The sequence below is a fragment of the Trachemys scripta genome, chromosome 3 (assembly GCF_013100865.1).
Source record: "Trachemys scripta elegans isolate TJP31775 chromosome 3, CAS_Tse_1.0, whole genome shotgun sequence".
NCBI classification, from domain to species: domain Eukaryota; kingdom Metazoa; phylum Chordata; order Testudines; family Emydidae; genus Trachemys; species Trachemys scripta.
In genome coordinates this window covers 17,317,077-17,339,985 of record NC_048300.1, presented here as the reverse complement: position 1 = coordinate 17,339,985, position 22,909 = coordinate 17,317,077, and the positions used below count along the sequence as shown (strand labels likewise).

Below are 22,909 nucleotides of genomic sequence, written 5' to 3'. Positions count from 1 at the left end.
TAGGTATGTTCTGAAACAAACCATGGCAGCGCTTTAGTGTTGCCAGTGTAGACTAGCCCTAACAAAAGCCAGGCAGACTAAAATAACTGTTAGGATTTATCAGGATACGTTTAGTGCACATGGTCAAAATGACTATTCATAAAAACTAATTTCAATTAATCATTTCTTTAAGAAGCAATTTGTTGCATTGCACCAAGGATTTCATGATAAATATACCAGAATTATTACAGCTTCGTTACATATTATGAAACTCTTAACTCAAGTCTTTCATCTGATCTTGGGTTGACCTCTCATTCTAGCTTCAAAAATAGAAAAAAATTGGATAAAGTTTTGATTCTTTTCTATAACATTACCTTTTAAAACTAGAAAGATTTGATTTTATCATGCTGTGATCCAGTAAAAAAGCTGAGGCATTAAAAGAACTAACGTTTTTACTTCACTCAAAAAACTATAAAGGTTTTTATATAAAAAGGCTGGAATGTGCCACACACAAAAAAATTCTTAATTCCCTTGCTCATATTTAAGGTTTACATTCTCTGAATTGGCATAATAAAGTACTGTAATTTCCCCTCCAATGAATTCTATGAAACAACAGACTATAGAAAACACACTTCAGAAGTTATGGTGAGCTTGAACAAGATAATTTTGTACTAGAATCATCACAAGAGAGTCTTTGGATAAGTTAGAAAAACAAAAAACAACCACACCTTGATAGATTTCTGAATGGCCGAGAAACCTGATGGGGAAATTCAATCACTCATGCCACGAAGGCAGCCATATATTTGTTAGAACTGTTCAGTCTGTCTATTGTACCATAGTAGTCAGTCAGTCATGAATGTACCTGATAAGGCAGACATTACTAGCTAACGTTGCTTTACATAGCATTATGAGATGACATCATCTAATGCTAATGAGCTCACTCCTCACCGAAACCTCTAGTTTCATATCCGTTAACACTAATGTTCTACAGAGTCTTTGAAAGTTTTCAGTTAAAATATCACCTTTTTAATAATCAATTTATTCCTGCAGCAAAGTCTCTGAAAGAAGAGGTTATTACCGAGGTATTCTCTGCCACATTTGAAACTACACTGAATATTTACATTAACAGAGGTCTATGATGCTGGAATAATAAAGTGACAGAACGTCAACACGTTTTATGTTGTTCTCACATTACTACCTTTTCAAAACTGTGTAGACATCTGGCTTCAGGCTGGAGGCCAGGCTCTAGGATCCTGTGAGGTGGGAGGGTCCCAAACCTCAGGCTGCAGCCAGAGCTGGATTGTCTACACCACAATTAAATGGCCGCATACCTCGAGCCCGAGTCAGCTGGTACAGACCAACTATGGTGTTTAATTGCAGTGTAGACATACCCTCTCAGACCTCACCCACACCAGACAGCAGTGTGGCACCCAACAGCTAGTTGCAGGACCTCCATCCTAGAAAGGCTGTCATTAAATAGTCCCCAGAACCTATCACAGATTTGGAGGGCAGGGGGGATTTGCTGGCAATAATCAACTCTTTCTTAGTATGTCCCAGGTGCCTACAGCAACACTATGCACTCTGCCTGGTAAACCACTCCTTGCTTCCAAGCCACCACCTTAATTTCCCTTGTAAACTCTGCTAATCTCCCAGTTGGAGTCAAATTCATTTAGGGCTTGATCCTGAGAAGTGCCGAGAACTCTGGCACTAATCCAATATCCAGTAGTCAATGGGACTGTTCACATGCTTAAAGATAAGCATGAACTTTAGTGCTTTGCTTGATTTGATCTACTCAGAATACTGCAAGATTAAGTCATCGAGAAAGGGAGGTGAAGGAAGATTAATTGGGTTCTAGAAGACCTTTCCTATGTATTAGCCATCAGCTCACCTTATTGTGTCAATGGGGATGGGACATGCAGGAATATTTGAACTTCAGTGCCTGAATCAGTGGTTTCCCGGTACAGAAGCTTGCATGGGACTGCTAGTCTGTTTAGACTTTAGGACTAAGTAGGCTTGTTTGCCCTTGAATAAACTAGGAAGGTGACTATTCTAGGCTGTGAACAATTCTCACATTTTCTGCGAGGAAGAATGTTGCCTTGAGGGGTTATCTTACATTTTAAAAAAGCAGTGACCTCTTAGACAAAATTTAGTGCCTGCCATCATCAATTCCCGCTCTCCACAAATAGGTTTTCCTTATTCAAGTCAAGAAACATACCTCTACAATCTTCTCCCTGTTTTTCGTTGGGTTCATGGGAGGCTCTGTGAGTAGTATTTTACAGTTTTTCGTGTCGAGGTTAAGTTTTTCTGGTCCAAATGTGTAGTCCCAGAGGTGCTTCATATCATCCCAGTTCCGGACTATGCCATTCTCCATTGGGTAGTTAACTTCCAGCATTGAGCGTAATTCACTTGCTTCATCACCAACCATAAGATCCTATAAAGTTACAGTATTGAAGTTTGTATGTCAGTTTACAAGAATTTTCATTATTCTTTAGCAGTTTTTGATGTTAAGAATAAAAGATATTCTAACTTGCATCTGATTATATGTACTTAATGGCCCATGCCCTGAAATTAGTTTTTATGTATAAAAAGTAGGCTTTACTGCACAAAATATTTAATCTGGCTGAGACCCATACTAGATCTTTTAAGACAATCCATATTTGGAAGACTTCATAATCTTAAATCAAACTTACCTTAGTAAGAAGCTACCCTGCACTTTGTCACGGTGGAACAGTAAAGAAACCTTAGTACACCTCTACCCCGATATAACGCTGTCCTCAGGAGCCAAAAAATCTTATCGCATTATAGGTGAAACCGCGTTATATTGAACTTGCTTTGATCCGCCGGAGTGCGCAGCCCCGCCCCCCTGGAGCACTGCATTACCGCGTTATATCCGAATTCGTGTTATATCGGGTCGTGTTATATCGGGATAGAGGTGTATGTATAAACTTTTATTCATTGAGATCTCCAAAATTACTTCATCAAATACTCACTTGAATAGGTTGAGATGTGAAAAAACACATAAAAGATAGTAGGTGGGATTGGCAGAAAAATTTTTCATGCATGCTGCAAGTTTCTGTGCACATTCCCAAAACAGGAATAATGAGAGCTGCATAAGCATACAGAACAAGTAGCAAAAGAAAATAAGGGACTGGAAGTACCACACTAAACATTAAAATAAAAAGTGGTTTAACTAAACCTACGCCAGTAAAGTTTTAAGAGGGTAGACAGATAACTGATATAAATCCCATTTATTCTGCATCAAAAACAAAACAAAAATACCTACCCCAGTATGATATTTTAATACACATATTACCCAGTTGTGACTCATATAGTCCATTTCTAAATTGATTATATAAGAAAACTCTTTCCTTTTCCACAGGTATTTCCTGAAGCAAGTGGGTACAATAAAATGTTACCTTTGCTTCCCACTACAGCCCATCTTCTTCCAGAGGAGCCTTAATGCCTGATTTACCACCATATTTAAATAAATGAATTAAAATATATCCTCTTTTTAAAGATTGGATTTCTACAATCTAGCAAAATAATAAGTGTTTCCATTATTATAACATTTAAGTACAATGAAATGGTTGCTTTTGACCAAATAGTCTACTGCAGAGTTTACAACCCAACCACTGTGCCACTGAGAGGTGAAGGTGACTCAGATTCTCTGTTTAAGCTAAGAAACAAGAAAAAGACATAATGAAAAGCAAACTGGAACTTTTAAATTATTTTTAGTTTTAATAATCTAAGAAGTTACTAGTAACTGGTAAAGAAATAATTTTATTACGTGATTTTTAATTTGAGTCCCCTAATCAGTTTTCTTAGTTTTATAAAACAGTTTTCATAGAATGGACTATTTATGTAAAAATTATAAACCTAAACCCCTAAACTTTAGGAAGATCATAATTTGCTAAACTCACTCCAACAAACACACCACTAAGTAGCCATGTGACAACATCAGTTCTATCACAACAAATTCATAAAATTCTGATTTTATTTAACAAATCGCTAGTTAAAGTAGAACCATCTGAAATCTGTTCTGTGCATGGTGTATACCTCAGAACAGGACAAGGTCAAGGAAAAGCCATGATCTTTTCCTATCTTCATTATTTTGTTATATTAGATAAAGCATTTTCTAATGTTAACATTAAATTCATGTTGATCTTATAGAAAAATGAATTATTCTTGCATCTGCACATAACTACAGGTCATGTCTAATCAGAAGCAATATACAAAATTCTTATGGAATTCATTGCTACTAAATCAAAGCAATGAACAAAGTTTAAAATAAGTAATCAAATGTAAAATGTGGGACAAGACAAAACATTAAAAAGCATCAAAATAATGCAACAGCTACTACGTCCCATAAAGCATGGAAAACAAACAGTACAGGGGCACCTCACTTACCATCTTTTTGTTATTCTACTTCAACAGGTCAAGAAAGGTGAAGAAAGAAGGTAGAAGCAAGAGAGTCAGAAAAGGCCTAAAGGAAATCCTCAAATTATTTTAAGTACACAATACATGCATCTCTTTTGTGCTTTATATGTATTGCTGCTAGTGTTCTGAATTAGTGTAGTTAGGGCCAAGCTAACACTGACAACGACATTGCTGTTCTTCTCAGAAGCCATTTCTGTCTGTGATTAACTTGTTTCCATTAGTTTAGTGGCGGACATCTCAGTTTTATTCACAATATGCTATTGATATACTAGTGTCTTTGTATCTTTTCTGAGAAGCAAGATCTTTTATATGCTGATATCCAATTAAAATGGAATTTTATCCAGTGTGAGTGGTAGAACTGGAGTAGACCAATTGTGTGGCGGATTTGGAAGTAACTAATGCCAGCACACTGCTACCTCGATCCCGGTTTTCCTCCACCTCTTTTTTCCCATAAAATATTCATCCTTCCAACCCTTAGAGTTGAATTTTTATAACAGTTATAAAAATATTAAGCTAAAATACAAACTTGTGAGTTCCTTTGTAGTTCTAAATTATGGAATAGCTACATAACTAAATGGAATCAAATCGATAAAGTGCATAAACTGAAATGTTGTTTGTTTGTTTATTCATTCTAACTGAATTAAGTGCTCATGAAGTGACACAGCAATAGCAGTGACCTGAAAAGGGTACAGTGCAGGCAGATTCGTGCACACTTCCCTACACAGCTCAGCATCTCAGTTCTGCCATGCAGTACCCTGCTGTGCTGGAGTGGGGCTAGGAGAATTAACAGCCATTGTGCTACACTGCAAGATACGTACTTCTGTGGAAAAGCAGGGATTAGGATGCCATTTTCACTTGTGACCCAATCCAAGATCAAAACCCAGGTCTCCTCAGTCACCAACTCTTCCAATAGCATATTAATAAGAAAAATATCAGCTCCAGAAAGGTGTGTTTACTTGCTCTATTTACACATGACAATAACATCAGGGCAAGTACTCTGCACAGGCAGCTGCCAGAAAATCCTCCTGCTACTGGATGTGGAACACAGGGTGCATGCTGACTATGGGTATGTCTACACTACCTGCTGGATCGGCAGGCAGCGATCGATCCAGCGGGGATTGATTTATCGCATCTAGTCTAGACATGATAAATTGACCCTTGAGTGCTCTCCTGTCGACTCCTGTACTCCACCACCGCGAGAGGCGCAGGCAGAGTTGATGGGGGAGCGGCAGCAGTCAACTCACTGCAGTGAAGACACCACGGTAAGTCGAACTAAGTATGTCGACTTCAGCTACGTTATTCACATAGCTGAAGTTGCGTAACTTAGATCAATCCCCCACCCCAATGTAGACCAGGCCTATATTCTCCACCCACTCAAAACCTACAGACACCCCACTCTATGGATTTCTGAGATAGGAACTGGGGAAGAAAATTGTGGGGCATGGACTAGGAATAAAAATGGGGTAAAGTGCATAGTTGAGCCTGTTCTACTCTAAGGAAGTATCCCTAAAGATTCTAATTAGTTTTAAAAGAGATTTTGATGGGTTCATTTTAAAACCAGTTGGAAGTGCGGTGTAGTTTAGACTCCTTAAACCAACCATTTTTACCAAACCAGTTTCAAAAACTGCTGAAGGTAGTTTAGAAGCTGGTTCAGTAAAACTGGTTCAAGTTGCCAGGAGCCTGGTTTGCACTACAGTTTCAAGCAGTTTTAAAATCAGTTTAGCTCAACAGGTTTTAACTGGTTGGAATTTTGGGGGAAACTGTTCCAGTGAAAACCACACCTTTGCATGCATACACCTGTAATGTAGCTGTGTCACCTTATGTCCTCATTTGCTCTCCTGACAGGAATAATGGGCAAAGGCTGCTTTTATAAAACCCTGTTTTAGGGCTCATTTCACTCAGTTCCTGAATTTGGCTAGTTTTTCTGAATATTTTTAAAGAGCTAAACTGATGATGTTCTTGTCAATTTCCTTTGCTGAAGAGTCTTCTGAATGAGCCACAATGCTCTTTAATGTGTAGCTGGAATTGATCCATTCACATTTTAGTATAATTTATCTGCCAAAAATATCTTTTTAGGAAAGCAGCAAAAATGTCATGATATCCAGAGGCAAAAAAATGGTCTTCAGACAGTTTCACTGTGCTGTCTTACTGAATTTATCCTACATATGCACCAGGAAAGAAGATCCGAGACAGATCTGTAGGTTGGTTGTTTGCTTCTCCCGTCCTGTTTTTGGTTTTTTTTGGCCTTGTCTTACAGCAACTACAATAAAAGTAGACAGGTGCTGTAAAGTAGTTACAAAATAAATCAGGAGTCCAAGTCCCATTCTTCATTAAAATATCCTTGAGTGATTCCATCTTTAGAATGAGAGACATGATACAAGGAGTTAGATGCAAAAAGCATCAATACATCAGATATGACACTCCCCTCCACCCCATTCCAGAGCCTCAACTCATACGAAACCAAATACTCAGATGATTAAAGGCCATCCTAAACTGGGCTAGCAGCATTGACCAAGTCAGGGCTTGAAAAATGTATCAGACCCATTATCCATAACACTAAAGCTTCTAGCTTAAGGTAGAAACAAAGGAGAAAGAAGATGGGTCCATATCAGCAATCTCCAGGGGAAATTCCTTGGTGAGACATTTCTAACCACTGTGTAGGGTGAGGGGATTTCTGCCAGGATTGTACTTGGACTCTGCTTGGGGAAATCTAGCTTTCACTTCAGCTTCTGGCAAGTAGATGTCTGAAAAATGTGAACCTTCAATTGTCCCCCTCAAGCTTCTAGAAATGAGAAGCGCGCTCTTTCTCCCTCTATGTCCTCCCAGCTACTGTGAAGGTGAAAAGTCCTCTACTACCCAACCTCCCGGCTGCTGAGGGATGTAGGGGAAGAAATGAAAGATTTCTGCTACTTTACACCTTTCCAGTCTAGGCCTTTACTTTGCATTTTTTGTCATTCTTCCCCTCGAATAATTCTAATGCCACCTTCTACTAATGCTCATACTTTCCCCTAAGCACCAGCAGGAAACTGTTTCAGTGCTGCCTATTGGATTCCAAATATCAAGAGTGAAACTGACCAGAGTTCTGTTGATTTCACTCTGCCGCTCATAGCTTTGTGAGGCAGCAGCAGCAAAGACACAAACTTTATCTGCACACTCAGGAAGTCAGCCCTGCATCTACTTAAATCTGAAATAGTATCTTTGCAGTCAGAAGGGTTAGAAACATAGGCCCCCACATGCCTCAAGGAAGGTTTTCAACTTAATGCTAGTGATTAGATTTTTTTCAAACCTGGAATATTACAATATTTTTAGACTGTAAGCTCCTCAAAGCAGGGATTGTTTCTCTATTCTGTGGAAAGCTCTATGTCTACCATCAGTACTTACAACATAATGAAAAATAAATACAAGCAAAGTTAGGCATCTCATACAAGTTCAGAGATGGTTTTGCTTACAACTAATTGTGTACTGAACAGTAAAAACTTTAGGCTATAGCCATTAACTCATCATTGTCTCAGAATCTTGCACTAAGACTGGACAGCAAGAATCAGCCATCTGATCAGCTGCTGCCTCATTTCCCCAAATCCCTTATCAAGATCTAAGAGCCCCAGCCTCCTATGCACACTGGCCCCCTGACAGTCAGCTTCCAGTAACATTCAACTACCCTTCTGCTCACCACATGCCCTGAAGGGGTGCAGCTGCTAAAGCTCATTACTTGAGCAGTGAATCACAGGAAAGACTGCTAGAGAGGTCATGATAAAAGGAGGAGAAAGTACTTTTATGTATTATAGTAGAACCTCAGAGTTACAAGCACCTTGTTAATGGAGGTTGTTCATAACTCCGAAATGTTCGAAACTCTGAACAAAATGTTACAGTTGTTCTTTCAAAACTTGAAAACTGAACATTGACTTAATACAGCTTTGAAACTTTAATATGCAGAAGAAAAATGCTGCTTTTACCCATCTTAATTTAAATGAGACAAGCACAGAAACTGTTTCCTTACCTTTTTTTTTTTTTTTTTTTAGTAGTTTACATTTGCAGGGGTTCTCGAACTTCATTGCACCGTGAGCCCCTTCTGACACTAAAAATTACTACATGATCCCAGGAGAGGGGAGCAAAGCCTGAACCCATCTGAGTTCTGCTACCCTGGATGGGCCAAAGCCCGAACCCCACTGCCCCGGGTTGAGGGACCAAAGCTGCTGCCCAGAACTGAAGTCCTCAGGCTTTGGCTTTGACCCTAGGAGGTGGGGCTTGGGCGTCTACCTCGGGCCCCCGCAAATCTAAGCCCGCCCCAGCGACCCCATTAAAATGCAACCTACTTTGGAGTCCTGACCCACAGTTTGAGAATCGCTGGTATAGAGTGTTTGCTTTTTCTTTTTTTTGTCTCTGCGGCCTGATTGCATACTTCTAGTTCCAAATGAGGTGTGTGGTTGACTGATCAGTTTGTAACTCTGGTGTTTTTAACTCTGAGGTTCTACTGTATACAATTGAAAGACTACCCTAAATGCTTTAATCTGTTATAGGAAAAAACATTACCTTGATTTCAATGTTTCCCACTTTGGCAGTTGATCTTATAATTGGTCTTCCAACCAAAGCTGGAAAGATGTGTTCCGGAAAATTTGAGCCTGCATACCCACATTTCACAAACTGAAAAGAAAAAAGTGGAATAATTTGATTAGTTAATACGTGCATCACATTTGTTTATTACTATTAAAAACATTTTAGTCTTTAGGGGAAAATTTTCAAATGCAGGTAAGGAATTTAAGAAAATAAGTCATGTTGTATTAATTTAGATGTAATAAAGGGGCCAAAAGAGTTCAAGGTGTTAACGTGATCCTGACTGTCCAACATTAAACAGTTTTAAACAAGGTTCGAGGTTTGGAATACAGTGACCTCAGCCTGCTGCGTTCCATGGCAAACAGATCATTAAAAATCCTTTTATTAAAGACACAGAGAAGAAGGAAAAACAGTAAAAGCATTTGAAATGTAAAGTATTAAATAGGGCTCTCATTTTAACAACGTCGCTTGTTCCCTTTCCCTATAGCTTGAGAGTTTTTAGAAGGAAAAAAAAAAAAAAAAGAAAGAAAAAAAAGAAGCCTCTTTGGTGGTAAAGAAGGTAACTACTGTCATTTTGGGGGAAAACAAAGATATTAGTTGAGATGGGCTGGAGTTATTATTGATGTTGTTGTTGTTAAAGCCTGATCCCATTTCTGAAGATGACAAAACAAAAAAAACACACACAAGGGGGGGGGGAAAGAATAGCAAAGAGAGAAAATGCTGCTTCTGTCTCTGGTGTTGACTCTCACATGCATCCTCACTGCTGTAAAAAGAGACACAGCACACAGACTTATTACTCACTCCGAGACCTGGCAAACTTATACCAGCAGAGGCCCATTTAGGGCATTGCTTTTAGCTACCTCTTTCTGGTCACAGGCTCACAGCAATGTTGCAAAACATGCAGTCTTGCCAAGCTAAGCCAGACTCTTCTTAGAGAGAAGGAAAAAGGAGCGAGAGATATGAAAGAGATGGAAATAAGGTAAGGAAGGAAAAAGACATATTGGGGGAGGTGGGAGAAAAGAATCTCACATCCCAGGTGGTGCTTGGGATGCGAGACTGGTGGGGGTAGTGATGTCATCTAGCCTGGTTTGGTCAGGACATCTTTCAGGAGTGGGATAAAGAAGGTCTGAGCTTTGAGGAGACAGTGGGGATGGTAGCCATGATGGTGAAGCTCACTCCAGTGACCAATTGTTCTCCCCAAAGTCTCTTTCTTTAAGGACCAAAAGGCAGGGATGGCTGGAATAGACCATCCCCTCATTATTTTCTCCAACAATTAGGCCTAGTTTCCAATACACCAATTTTGGTTTACTGATTTCTGCTTCCACACTTTTCTTGTTTACCACGAATGATCTTAACATAGTCCTTGAGTAATATCAGTAGACCTTTTTGCTTGAACTACACCTCTACCCCTATATAACGCTGTCCTCGGGAGCCAAAAAAATCTTACCGCGTTATAGTTGAAACCACATTATATCGAACTTGCTTTGATCCGCCGGAGTGCGCAGCCCCGCCCCCCAGAGCACTGCTTTACCGCGTTATATCCAAATTCGTGTTATATCGGGTCACGTTATATCGGGGTAGAGGTGTAATTCAGTCTGTCCCACTTTTGCACCTTTTCCCACCAATATTTGTTGTCACAGGTTACTGTGACATCTAATGAACATACACTCACTGTTTACAATTGAGCTCACAATTAGGGTAAATTTGTAGGCCCAAATGTACATTTACAAGCCTCTGCCTAGAACTTCAATACTCATTTTAGATAGTTTTAAAAACTTTTTCTAAACACATATCTGAAATTTTGAAGAGATACTAATACCTCTTTCATTTGATAGAGATGTGCGCGAGACTTCTGGCCTTAACTATACTGTATTTGGCTCACCTCCCCCACCATTCTGCAACTCTACATCGATCACCTTTCAGGGTGGTCCTCTGGCAGCAAGCAGCTTACTTCTCAAGCAGCTGGTCTGTCCTGCCCCATAGTTTGGGCTAATGGGGTGTGAATAGCAGTGCACAAGTGCTGTGCTGTAACTCCCAGGTGTGGATACTGCAGTTGCAAACTGAAAAGTTCTGCTGCAAACTCGGGACTCTTCAGTTTTGCACCCAGTGTCCACATAAGGGAGCAATAACACACCACTTTAGTGTGCATTGCTATTCACATCTCCTTAGTCCGAACTGCAGGGCAGTGCAGACAGGCCCTAAGAGTAATAAGGCATATTAATATATTTTAATATATTAAAATTATACTTAAAAAGCCATGTAACACTTGAAAGAACTGAATGTAAGTCTACATTTTCTAAGATGTGAGACATGCTACCCTGGGAAAGGGTGTTTTTTGTTTTATTTTGGGGTGGGGGGAGTGGTTCGCAGACAGATTTCAAATTTTCAAAAAACAAAACGTCTCTAGCTGTTACGGTTGTGGAGAAACACTTGGATCACTTTTTGAAGGCTAACTGATGCAGTAATTTCTGCCTGAATTCTAAAGTGTGAACTGTCCTATTCATTTCAACTGATATTAACTCAAATACCAGTTCGAATACTTTAAATATCAACACTGCTCAAAGCATGCAATAAAGGAGGGGAAATGTATTGTCAAGATATACACCAGTACTTCCCTGAGGGAAGAGGAGAAGTGGTGGTGCATGAAGATCTACATATTAAAAGGAACAGTAGGCCTTTAAAATTCTCGGGGGTGTTGGGGCAGGAAGTACATTTGGGGGTTTTTTTCTGCCCAAAGGGAGTCTCGACTTTCATAAGTTTGGGAAATGTGGATATAAGTTAAGAACCTTAAATACAATGGCAAGAATTACAATTCATTTAATATGGCTCCGTACCTGCTGCACTTTTAATTAGCAAAATCAATTTGCATTCAGCATCAAAGAAAAAACATGATGAGGGCCACGTGTTCTCTCTGCCGGTGGAGCCAACTTTACATGTTTGAGGGTTAGGAAAAGTGTTCTTGAGCTTATCAACTCCTTTCCACAAGTCCCAACTCCTTTCCAAAGGTGAAAGGTCTCCTTCAGCAACATGGTATGAAATGGCAAGGCAAGGGCTCGTCAGCCCTTCTGCTTATTCTGAGGCTATCAATATCTAGGACTTACACAGAGCTTGTCTACACATGCAAGAGAGTGCTGCTCCTATTTATCACAGCAATTAATGGCCAACCATATTCTGAACAGGCTGAACAGGTTGGAGCCCAAAATATTTTTGCCAATGCACTTATTTCCACACACGAGTATCAGAGAGTCTGAAAAGCTATGAAGCCAGTCTAATTAATGGGGGAATAGAGCCTCACAAGCCTATTACCCCAATTTGATCAAACATGCACTTTAATACAAAAGTGCATGTGACCTCATATGCTTTTATATCAATTACATGAACAGAGGAGTACAACTTTCACATTTAAAGCATCGGGGAAGTTAATTTGCCTTAACACAGCTGAGGTCACTCAAGTTGATCAAGTAGGGGTATATATTACTTTGGGAATCTGTTGGGAGATGGAAACCTTATGGAGCAATGAAGTGCATTATCAAAAGTGCTGTCTGCAATATGCAGGTAGAAAGAAGTGCTTTCCCCATAACTTATTTCCATGCTTCTAAAGTTTTGGATGGCTGGAGTGTGCCCTGCTGCAGTGTTAAATGCCACTAAATGTAATTTTTGTTCACTAATGTCTTAGTTTTTTTTATACACATGCACAGTCTTCAGAAGCACCTTCAAGGCTGATATGTCTTAGTACACTGTGTGCCTGCAACACCTTATTCACAATCCTCCAGATTTTGCAGTGGTCAGATGTAGGGAACTTCTATGAAGGAGTCTATGTAAATATTCACTTCCCAAAACACTCCCTCAGAGCCTCTCATGGATTCCAGAAACTACACACAGCCACAAGCGGCTGCAGCAGCACTATACCAGTAAATCTGCCTATTGCTTTCCCCCCACCCCAGTATTAAGCATACCTCTCAACCTTCAAATACACCAACACGAGAGACCTGCAAGCGTGATGGATGCCACGCTGGCCAAGCCTACGTATTGAAACAATGATCTCCAAAATCGAAAGCATGAGTCTTTACAGCTTGTGCGGGGGACAGGGCCAAGTTCTCAAGCTGTCACAAACACTCATTCTCTGCAGACTGGGCAGAAGATGATATACAACCCAGATACACCTACCAGGAGCGTGACAAAAGTTAAATGTGCAATAAATGAGTGAAAGGTGAAAGGTGCGTTTTGGTGATTCACACATTTACAATCTACAAATTATCATAGTTTAAGTTCTACAATACTGTTTTAAAGTGGTCTTTTCACAGAGCAAATCACACACAACCATACCTCCACACAGATCAGCAGCAAGATTTGAACTGCTGCACCTTGAGAGCTCCAGCTTCGGTTCTTACTATTTGAACTACAGGAGTAACTGCCAGTCCCTTTCTAGATCAGCCTGGAGAAGGAATTAACATACACCATCCTAGAGGGTTACACAACTATTTACTAGTCAGCAGCAGAATACTGGTGATCAGGAATCCTGGGGTCAATCCCTGGCTCCGGAAGAAAAGTGGGGTTTATAGTGGGTGGAAATAATACAGCTAAACTGGTTTAGTCACTCTGAAAGGCAGTGTAGTACAGTGGATAAGAGCAAGGATTGTCACATTAGAAACCTGGGTTCACAGTGCCTTTGCACAAGCCTTCTGCTTAACCTATTTAAAAACAGGGGGAAGGGAATTTTCAGCAGCTTCTCCCCCCCCCCATTTTCTGGATTGGGGTTCAAGGCCCCCTTGGTTAATAATAAGTTTAGCAAGTCTCATAGGAATTTAAATAGCATTTAGATGAGACCTGAACTCCTGGTCTCCTCTTTCCCAATTCAGGGAACGTAGGCTACAGGAGGATCTGGTGAATGAGGGAGGTCAGCCTTTTTTTTTTATTATTATTATTTTTTAATAATTCCTAGAAGTTAATGATGAGATTCATATAGCAGCACCAATTTCATCATCAAATTAAAATTCAGCGGCTTCAGACGACCGAACATATTTGACGCTACGGCTACAAAGTTATAACACTTTATGTACAATAGCTGATATTCTAAGAGTCAGCACAAGGAGTAACAATGTCGCCACAGACAAGGGCCCAGAGTGTTTTTGATTTCTTGCTAAAGGAGTAAAAACAAAAAGTGAGACACTTGCCAGCAAAAGATAAAATAAAATCCCAACCACACCGATTTTTCAGCAGCTTATTACAGACTTTCCAGAACTTCAAACTATACAACCAATACACTCAAAAATCTGTAATTAGTCAAGGATAACCCATTTTTCATTTTACTAAAAAACTCAAAGACCCCAGATATTTGCCGTTCTTTCCACTGGCAAACAAACTCCCTAATGCAACCAAAATTGAAGTGTATGTTCCTTGGGGCAGTTATTGAATTCCAAGTTCAGCACAACTAAGCATACTGTAAATGTTTAACAGCAGCAACATTTAAATGCAACATCGCATCTTACAAAATAGTGAAGAACTATTCATAGAAAAACATCTTTGCAAGAAGTACATGTTGTATATTATAATACACAGAACAAATGTCTATTGTACATATACATACAAGTGTGTTTTAAGAATAGTTACTTAGTTTGCCTGGTGCATGCAAGAATCCAGTGTATCAGAAATAATTTTACCATATATAGTTTCCTCCTCTTAGCATTGTGGTTCAAATTGGTGCTCTCACTTCCCACTGAGTCATCAAGTGGTAAGAACATGCAGTGTATAAATATTCTTTCAAATAAAAATAAATACACAGGCTACATCTGCTCACAAACCTGTCTTGAGACCACTTTTATATTGAACAATCTTGTATCTCATCAAGTCTCAATGTTAAGGTAGTTTAAAGTAGTATAAACCTCTCGGACAAAAGAATTTTAAAAATATAATTAGGACAACACTCCAGGCCTAAAGTAACTTACTATTTGTTCTTTAAAAAAAAAAAAAAGAATCATAAAATCTAGAATGTCTGAGGTGGATGATAAGATCCTGCTGCTGACCTTATTAAAAGGTCCTCCTACATTACATGGGTTGTGAAAACACATTTTTAAATTACTTTTTCTTAAAGACAGATTGCAATAAGATCCACAATAATCAGATAGTACAGTAAGCATTACAAGAACTGCAGGTTTCCAAACAATTTATACAAGATTTTTAAAGAAAATTAAAGCATTTTGGCTACAATTGCTAAGATAGTTCATATACAACATTTTATGTTATATTTCTGGAGTTTAACTACAGGCCAGTCAGCCTCACTTCAGTCCCTGGAAAAATCATGGAGTAGGTCCTCAAGGAATCAATTCTGAAGCACTTAGAGAGGAAAGTGATCAGGAACAGTCAGCATGGATTCACCAAGGGCAAGTCATGCCTGACTAACCTAATTGCCTTCTTTGATGAGCTAACTGGCTCTGTGGATGAGGGGAAAGCAGTGGATGTGCTATTCCTTGACTTTAGCAAAGCTTTTGATACAGTCTCCCACAGTATTCTTGCCAGAAAGTTAAAGAAGTATGGGCTGGATGAATGGACTATAAGGTGGATAGAAAGCTGGCTAGATCGTCGAGCTCAACGGGTAGCGATCAATGGCTCCATGTCTAGTTGGCAGCCAATATCAAGCGGAGTGTCCCAAGGGTCGGTCCTGGGGCCGGTTTTGTTCAATATCTTCATTAATGATCTGGAGAGTGGCGTGGACTGCACCCTCAGCAAGTTTGCAGATGACACTAAACTGGGAGGAGTGGTAGATACGCTCGAGGGTAGGGATAGGATACAGAGGGACCTAGACAAATTGGAGGATTGGCCAAAAGAAATCTGACGAGGTTCAACAAGGACAAGTGCAGAGTCCTGCACTTAGGACGGAAGAATCCCATGCACTGCTACAAACTAGGGACTGAGTGGCTAGGCAGCAGTTCTGCAGGAAAAGACCTAAGGGTTACAGTGGACGAGAAGCTGGATATGAGTCGACAGTGTACCCTTTTTGCCAAGAAGGCTAACGGCAATTTGGGCTGTATAAGTAGGGGCATTGCCAGCAGATCAAGGGACATAATCATTCCCCTCTATTCAACATTGGTGAGGCCTCATCTGGAGTACTGGGTCCAGTTTTGGGCCCCACACTACAAGAAGGATGTGGAAAAATTGGAAAGAGTCCAGTGGAGGGCAACAAAAATGATTAGGGGGCTGGAGCAATTGACTTATGAGGAGAGGCTGAGGGAACTAGGATTGTTTAGTCTGCAGAAGAGAAGAATGAGGGAGGATTTGATTGCTGCTTTCAACTACCTGAAAGGGGGTTCCAAAGAGGATGGATCTAAACTGTTCTCAGTGGTGCCAGATGACAGAACAAGGAGTAATGGTCTCAAGTTGCAGTAGGGGAGGTTTAGGTTGGATATTAGGAAAAACTTTTTCACTGGGAGAGTGGTGAAGCACTGGAATGGGTTACCTAAGGAGGTGGTGGAATCTCCTTCCTTAGAGGTTTTTAAGGACAAACTTGACAAAGCCCTGAATGGGATGATTTAGTTGGGGATTGGTCCTGCTTTGAGCAGGGGGTTGGACTAGATGACCTCCTGAGGTCCCTTCCAACCCTGATATTCTATGATTCTCTGAATGCTAATCATGGTGTATTCAGTCACCTTATCATGAAAATATTTTATTAAAAATAATTCTAAAATAAGGCAGCGTTGTCTATCATAGAATAACATTTACTATTACAATATTGACTTGATAATGAAAATTTATGGCTTTAACTCAATTTGTGGCTCAATTTATTCTTCTCAAAAACTGGGTTTTTCTTATGTTGAAAAATCATTTTTCTGAGATCATTTAGGTTACAGACCTAAATGACATCAAGTAATTATTCCCCTAACCTGCTAAAATTAAGCATGTTTCTAGGACTACTTATGTGTTAAAATTAAGCATTTGCCCAAAGGACTGTCTACACACAAAAATTATACCAGTATAGTCAGTACAAAGCTGTTTTACGCTGGTACATCTGTTCCCATATAGAAAGGGGAGGGGAATAAGCAGCACTTGTATGACTGTGTCCACACTAGGAATTCTATGGATAGTTACTTCAGTTTACCAAAATCAATCACATCCCTAAACAAAATAGTTACACTGGTACAAAACCTGTGTGTAGACCAGGCCTAAGTGACTGAAGTTTGGACCAAAAACAAAAGCAGTTCTTGTACTGCATACTTGAAATGAACTATAGTAGAAGTAAGTCATGGTCATTGTCTCCATAATTAACATATTCTAACAAATTTACAAAGAAACATACTTACACCACAATAAAGAGAGATCCTGAGAGCATCTAAAACTCCCATTGAAATCAACCTCTCGGGATCAGGCCCTCAAGAGCTTTAAGGGCTTTTAAAGATAACCTGCAAAGCATTTTTTTGTATGATGTATAGCGATGACCTAAAGGTTTTAGGCCCTGCCATTCCAAAAAAACAATTTTTTAACGTTTGAAATGTTGGAATTGTCAAATCTGGCCTCTTTCCCTAATTTTCCTGGAGCACTTTCTTGGAGGTTTCAGATGTTTATTGTGAGAGATCATGTTTTAATTTACAGGCAGGATGTTGAAACTTTTAACGAAGATATCCTTTGTCTCAAATGCTCATTAGACTTTGGCGTTAAGTGGGTGTTAAGACTTTCTTTTTGTAACAGTCATTTCCTTCCCAATTGCTAGACTCAAAAGCTCCTGTCTCTTGCTGATGTCAGTTTCACTAGTTCAAAGTCCATTTGGGTCAATTTCACAATCATAGGATTTTTAAAAACAAAAATGTCATTATTTCAGCTATTTCACGGTGTTGTAATTTTAGGGGTCCTGACCCATAAAGGAGTTTTTTTGGGGGGAGGGGGACACAAGGTCATTGTAGGGGAGGTTTTTTTTGGGGGGGGGGTCACAAGGTCATTGTAGGGGAGGTTGTGGTACTGCTACCTTTACTTCTGTGCTCCGGCTGGCGGCTGCACTGCCTTCAGAGTTGGGCAGCTGGAGAGCGGTGCAGGAGCTCAGCTCTGAAGGCAGAGCCGTCACCAGCAGCAGCACAACAGGAAGCACAGTATGGCATGGTACTGCCACCCTTACTTCTGCACTGCTGCTGGCAGGACACTGCCTTCAGAGCTGGGCGCCCGGCTAACAGCCGCTGCTCTCCAGCCACCCAGATCTGAAGGCAGCTCAGAAGCAAGGGTGGCAATACTGTGACCCTCCTAAAATAACTTTGTGACCCTCCTGCAACTCCCTTTTTGGTCAGGACCCTCAATTTGAGAAATGTCTCCCCTGTGAAATCTGTATAGTATAGAGTAAAAGCACACAAAAGACCAGATTTCATGGCCTGTAATGCGTTTTTCATAGCCGTGAATTTGGTAGGGCTCTAAATATCATCAACCAACACAGCGGTAAAGATGCTAAACAGTATTTACATTAGGTGTTAAAGACTGTTTCAAGTGATGTTAGCTCACTTGAGTTACCTGATCTGTTTTTAAAGAGCACCTCTTTTCCTAGAGCTTGTCTACACTTACAGCACTGCACTGCTCTAGCACTTAGTGAAGACACTACGTACACCGATGGGACAGCTTCTCCTGTCAACACAGGTGCTCCACTTCCCTGAGAGGCGGTAGCTATGTCAACAGGGAAAGCCCTCCAGTCAACATAGGACCATCTACACTGGGAGTTGGGTCAATATAAACTGCGTTGCTCAGGGGTGTGAGTTTTCCATATGTTTGTAGTGTAGACCAGGGCCTCATCTTGACAGGTTCAGAAAGTCTTCCCAGATAGACAAAAACTGAATTTCTAATGAGACGGAGAAAACCAAAGCCCCACAACCTTTCAGGCCTTCTTTACCAAAAAAGGGAAAAGAGGAGAGAAACCCAATTTTTGGCACTCTGAGTTCGCAGCTCTAAGTCTGCAACTAAAAGTTTTAAAGAGTTACTCTGTGTTTTAGTGATCTAGAGAAACAAGGTGCATGAGGTAATAGCTTTGACTGGACCAACTTCTGCTGCTGACAGACAAGCTTTCAAGCTCCACAGAGCTCTTCTGGTCTGGGAAAGTTGCTAAGGGTTGCCTATGCTTAGGTGCTGCAGTGACACAGCTTCACTGTTGCTGCTGTAGTGCTTAGTGAAGACGCTATCCATGCCAAGGGGAGAGGTTCTCCGTTGGCGTAGTAAGTACTCCATCTCCTGCAGAGGTGGTAGCTATGTTTAGGGGAAAAAGCCCTGGGGTTGACCTAGCACTGTCTACACCGGGAGTTAAGTCAGTACAACTACATTGCTCCACACCCCTGAGTGACAGTTATATCGACATAACTTTGTAGTGTAGACCAGGGCTCAGAGTATCACAGCTAAACACAAGATGGAACAGACTGTTTGGCAGACGTAGTTAATACATATTTCAAGGGACCATTCGAGGTGAAATGACCTGTTTCCTCCCTATGACTAGAGGGGTGTTAAGGAAGGGGAGAGGTTGTTAGTGGGTTATAGATTGTTGTAATAAGCCATAAATCCAGTGGTCTGATCTACACTATAGAATCAGGTTGACGCAGGGCAGCTTACATTGAGCTAACTACGTACGTATCTACACTAAAATTTTGCTCCTGCTGACGTAACTCACCAACTACACCAACATAGGGCTTGTCTACACATAAAGCCACTGCAGTGCTTCTGGCATAGACGGTGTTTGAGCACTGGCCTGCTAAACCCAGGGTTGTGAGTTCAATCCTTGAGGGGGCCATTTAGGGATTTAGGACAAAAATCTGTCTAGGGATTGGTCCTGCTTTGAGCAGGAGGTTGGACTAGATGACCTCCTGAGGTCCCTTCCAACCCTGATATTCTATGAACAGGAGAGAGCTCTCCTGTCAGCATAATAAAACCACCTCCACGAGAGGTGGTAGCTATGTTGGCGGGAGAAGATTTCCTGCCAACATAGCGCTATCCACACTAGCACTTACGTCGGTGTAACTTATGTCACTTGGGGTTGGGGGATTATTCACACCCCTGTGCGACATAAATTATGCTGACATAAGTGGTAGTGTAGGCATAGCTTAGGCCTTGTCTACACTATACAAGTTTTGTCATCAAAAGTCAGATTGCATCGACAAAGCGGTGAAAGTGTACACACAACAATGCTTCTCTCACTGATTTAATTCTCCTGCTTCGCTGACATAAAACCACCTTGACAAGAGGCATAGAGCTTTTTGCGACAAAGTTGGAGTGATGCCATGTCATTATAGACAGTGCACTTGCTCCTGTCCCCCTAAGTGGCCTCCAGGTCGTATCCCACAATGCTTATCATGACGGCACTGGTAAGCAGTTTTTCCTCTGCTGCCCTGCAGCCAGGTACACAGGCATGCACACACACCCCCCTTTAAAGCCCCAGGAATTTTTGAAATTCCATTTCCTGTTTGCTCTGTGTGGACAACCCACATCATATGTTCCTAGCTGACCATGCCAGCTTTCATGCTCCCACCTGGAGTACACCAGAGTTGCTGGATTTGTTGGGCGTGTGGGGAGAGGAGGCTATGCAGTTGCAGTTCCGATCTAGCCATAGTAACTTTGACACCTACGAGCACATTGCTTGTGGTATAGATGAGATGGGGCACAAAAGGGACATGCAGCAGTGCCGTGACACATACATACAAGCGATGTAATTACTGCAGCAGTTGTATGCCCATGTAAATTAGGTCGACTTAATTTTGTAGCATAGACATGACCAATGTCTCTATTCAGTCCATGATTTTTAGCGTCTAGCAAAGTTATGAACTTAAGATCCCAGGCTCATCTTTTGAAAGCGTTGTGCAGGTTTCCTTTGAGGATAAGGACTGACAGAGTGATCACTTTGTGAAAAGTGTTTAGCCATAATGATATGCTGTTTTTGTCTTTTATCATTTTCTTGTAAGAGTTCATTAGAGAGCATAGTGATTGTCTGGTTCTACCCACACTTACAGTTTAGTGAGCTAGAGTCATTTAATATAAACCAACCTCTGTTTTCTGCCCTCATCACTGAACAGAATTTTTTGAAGACACTCCAAGAAGATAGGCTAGCCTGCATGCTAAAATAAACAATGCAGGAGCATTAATATAATTATCAATATTAGAGGCTACTTTAGTCTACAGCCAAATTTTTTTTATTAGTTTCCAATACCTCATTCTGCCTGTAAAAGCACAACTCGCAATAAGAAAACCTTTCAACTCTAAATATTCTCATTCTCTTTATCCTCTTTTTATACACAGTATATTTAATATTATACACAGACACACCAAGAAATGCCAACAATAGTCAATTTAAGCCGATGAGAGAAGTGAGCTACTGGGCTTAGTGGACAAGCATCCACGTTATCCCAAAGCAGCACAAGGAGCACTGATGTGCTCCCAAGGGTGGAGAGGCCCAGAGCACCGAGTTACCCTGTTGTTCTTAGGCTGCATCTATACTGTAAAAAACGTTCAGACAGGTAGTTTGCCCCCTGCTTATGGTGGCAGCAGTAGAAGCTACAGCACAGACGGGGGCAGAAGCCCTTTCACCATCTCAGCAAGATGAGTGGTTAGAACTGCCCAGCTCCCGCTGCGCTGGTGGTAGTCTAGGGAGCTGCTCCAGCTCCATGTTACAGACCTTTTTGTGCTTTGGTATGGGATGCCAGGGCAGGTGGTGGGCTGGTGCTGGGAGGGGAAAGGGATCCCGTCTAGGGGAGCTCTCAGGCAGTGGGGAGGGAAAGGTCCACAGAGGTGAGACACTGGGGAGTTCTGGGGCAGTGGGGGATTTCCATGGGGATGGGTTGTGGTCCTTTAGGGCAGTGGGATGGGAGGAAATCCACATGGGCAGGATGCAGAACTCTAGTGCAATAGGAGGGTTTATCTATGGGGCAGGTTGTGGAGTTGGAGGCAGGCCGGTGCCGAGAGGAGGAAGGAGATCCTGCCCGAGTGGGGGAAGAGGGCAGGCCGGTGGCGGGAGGAGGAAGGAGATCCTGCCCGACGGGGGGGGGGGGGGGGGCCGGGGCCGGGAGGAAGATCCCGTAGGGCCAGGCAGGCGGGCCGGGAGGGGAGAAAGATCCCAGCAAGGTGGGAGGGGCGGGCGGCAGGCCAGGAAGGAAGGAAGGAAATCCCAGTGGGGGGCAGTGAGGGGAAGGGGATCCTGCCCCGAGGTCCTATTGACAATTCCAGGGGAAGTGGCGGGCAGCAGGCCGGGGGGAGAGGACGATCCCGGCGGCTAGACGGTGCTGGGAAGAGGGGCATCCCACTCGGGGAGGAGAGGAAGGAGATCCCGGCTGGGGGAGGCGGGCGGCGGGTCCGGGCCCGGAGGGGAGGGAATCTCGCCCGGCGAGGTGTCTCTCAAGCGGCCCCTTCCCCGCTCCGCCCGCCCGCAGCGAGCTGTGCCGAGTGACAGGCGCTGGGGCGGCCGGGCAGCGCCCCGCTCCCTGTGAGCGCCCCCCCGCTGCCGGCGCCCCGGGGGGCTGGGCCGGTCGCTGCCCCTGGAGCCCGCGAGGGGCCGGAGCCCCAGTCCCCTGCCCGGTGCCCGGCCTGGCCGCTCACCCCGGTGCCGTTGTCGCACACCACCACCTTCCTGCCCAGCGCGTCCATGCTCCGCTCCGCGTGCGTCACCCGCAGCCGCCCGCCGTCTGCGCTCCGCGCTGACTGACAGGCCGCCGCCTCCAATCAGCGGCCGGCTCGGCCCCGCCGCCTGCAGTTCCCGCTGCGGTCCGACCCCTTGCGGCGCCCCGGCTTCAATCGGGTCCGCTCCCTTTGTGGTTGTCATGGCGGCGGCTCCTCCTGCAGGGCCTCTGACTGCGGCCAGGAGGCCGTGACAGGTGACCGGGGTCGGGCACGGCGGGGTTACTCTGGGCAGTCAGCGCCCCCGCGACATACAGAGAGCTCCTCCCCCCCATGGCACCCCCGGCCCCCAGCCACCCCCAGACAGCTCCACCCCTGCCCCATGGGCACC

The 22,909-nt window shown here is 42.5% G+C and overlaps 1 protein-coding gene across 2 annotated transcripts in view; it reads right to left on the bottom strand.

Annotated features, from left to right (window-relative positions):
• ACTR2 (actin related protein 2) overlaps window positions 1–22,602 on the bottom strand; it is a 46,545-nt gene extending 23,943 nt beyond the window's left edge. Inside the window, exons 1-4 of one of the 2 annotated variants that reach the window (XM_034764226.1) lie at window positions 22,501–22,602; window positions 8,947–9,057; window positions 4,387–4,401; window positions 2,195–2,410 (exon numbers count right to left, since the gene is read on the bottom strand). In XM_034764226.1, the coding sequence (XP_034620117.1) occupies window positions 2,195–2,410; window positions 4,387–4,401; window positions 8,947–9,057; window positions 22,501–22,548 (390 nt within the window). In that variant the 5' untranslated portion in view covers window positions 22,549–22,602. The remainder of the gene's footprint in view (window positions 1–2,194; window positions 2,411–4,386; window positions 4,402–8,946; window positions 9,058–22,500) is intronic. The other variant, XM_034764227.1, reaches the window with a different exon arrangement.
• Window positions 22,603–22,909: the final 307 nt, after the last annotated feature.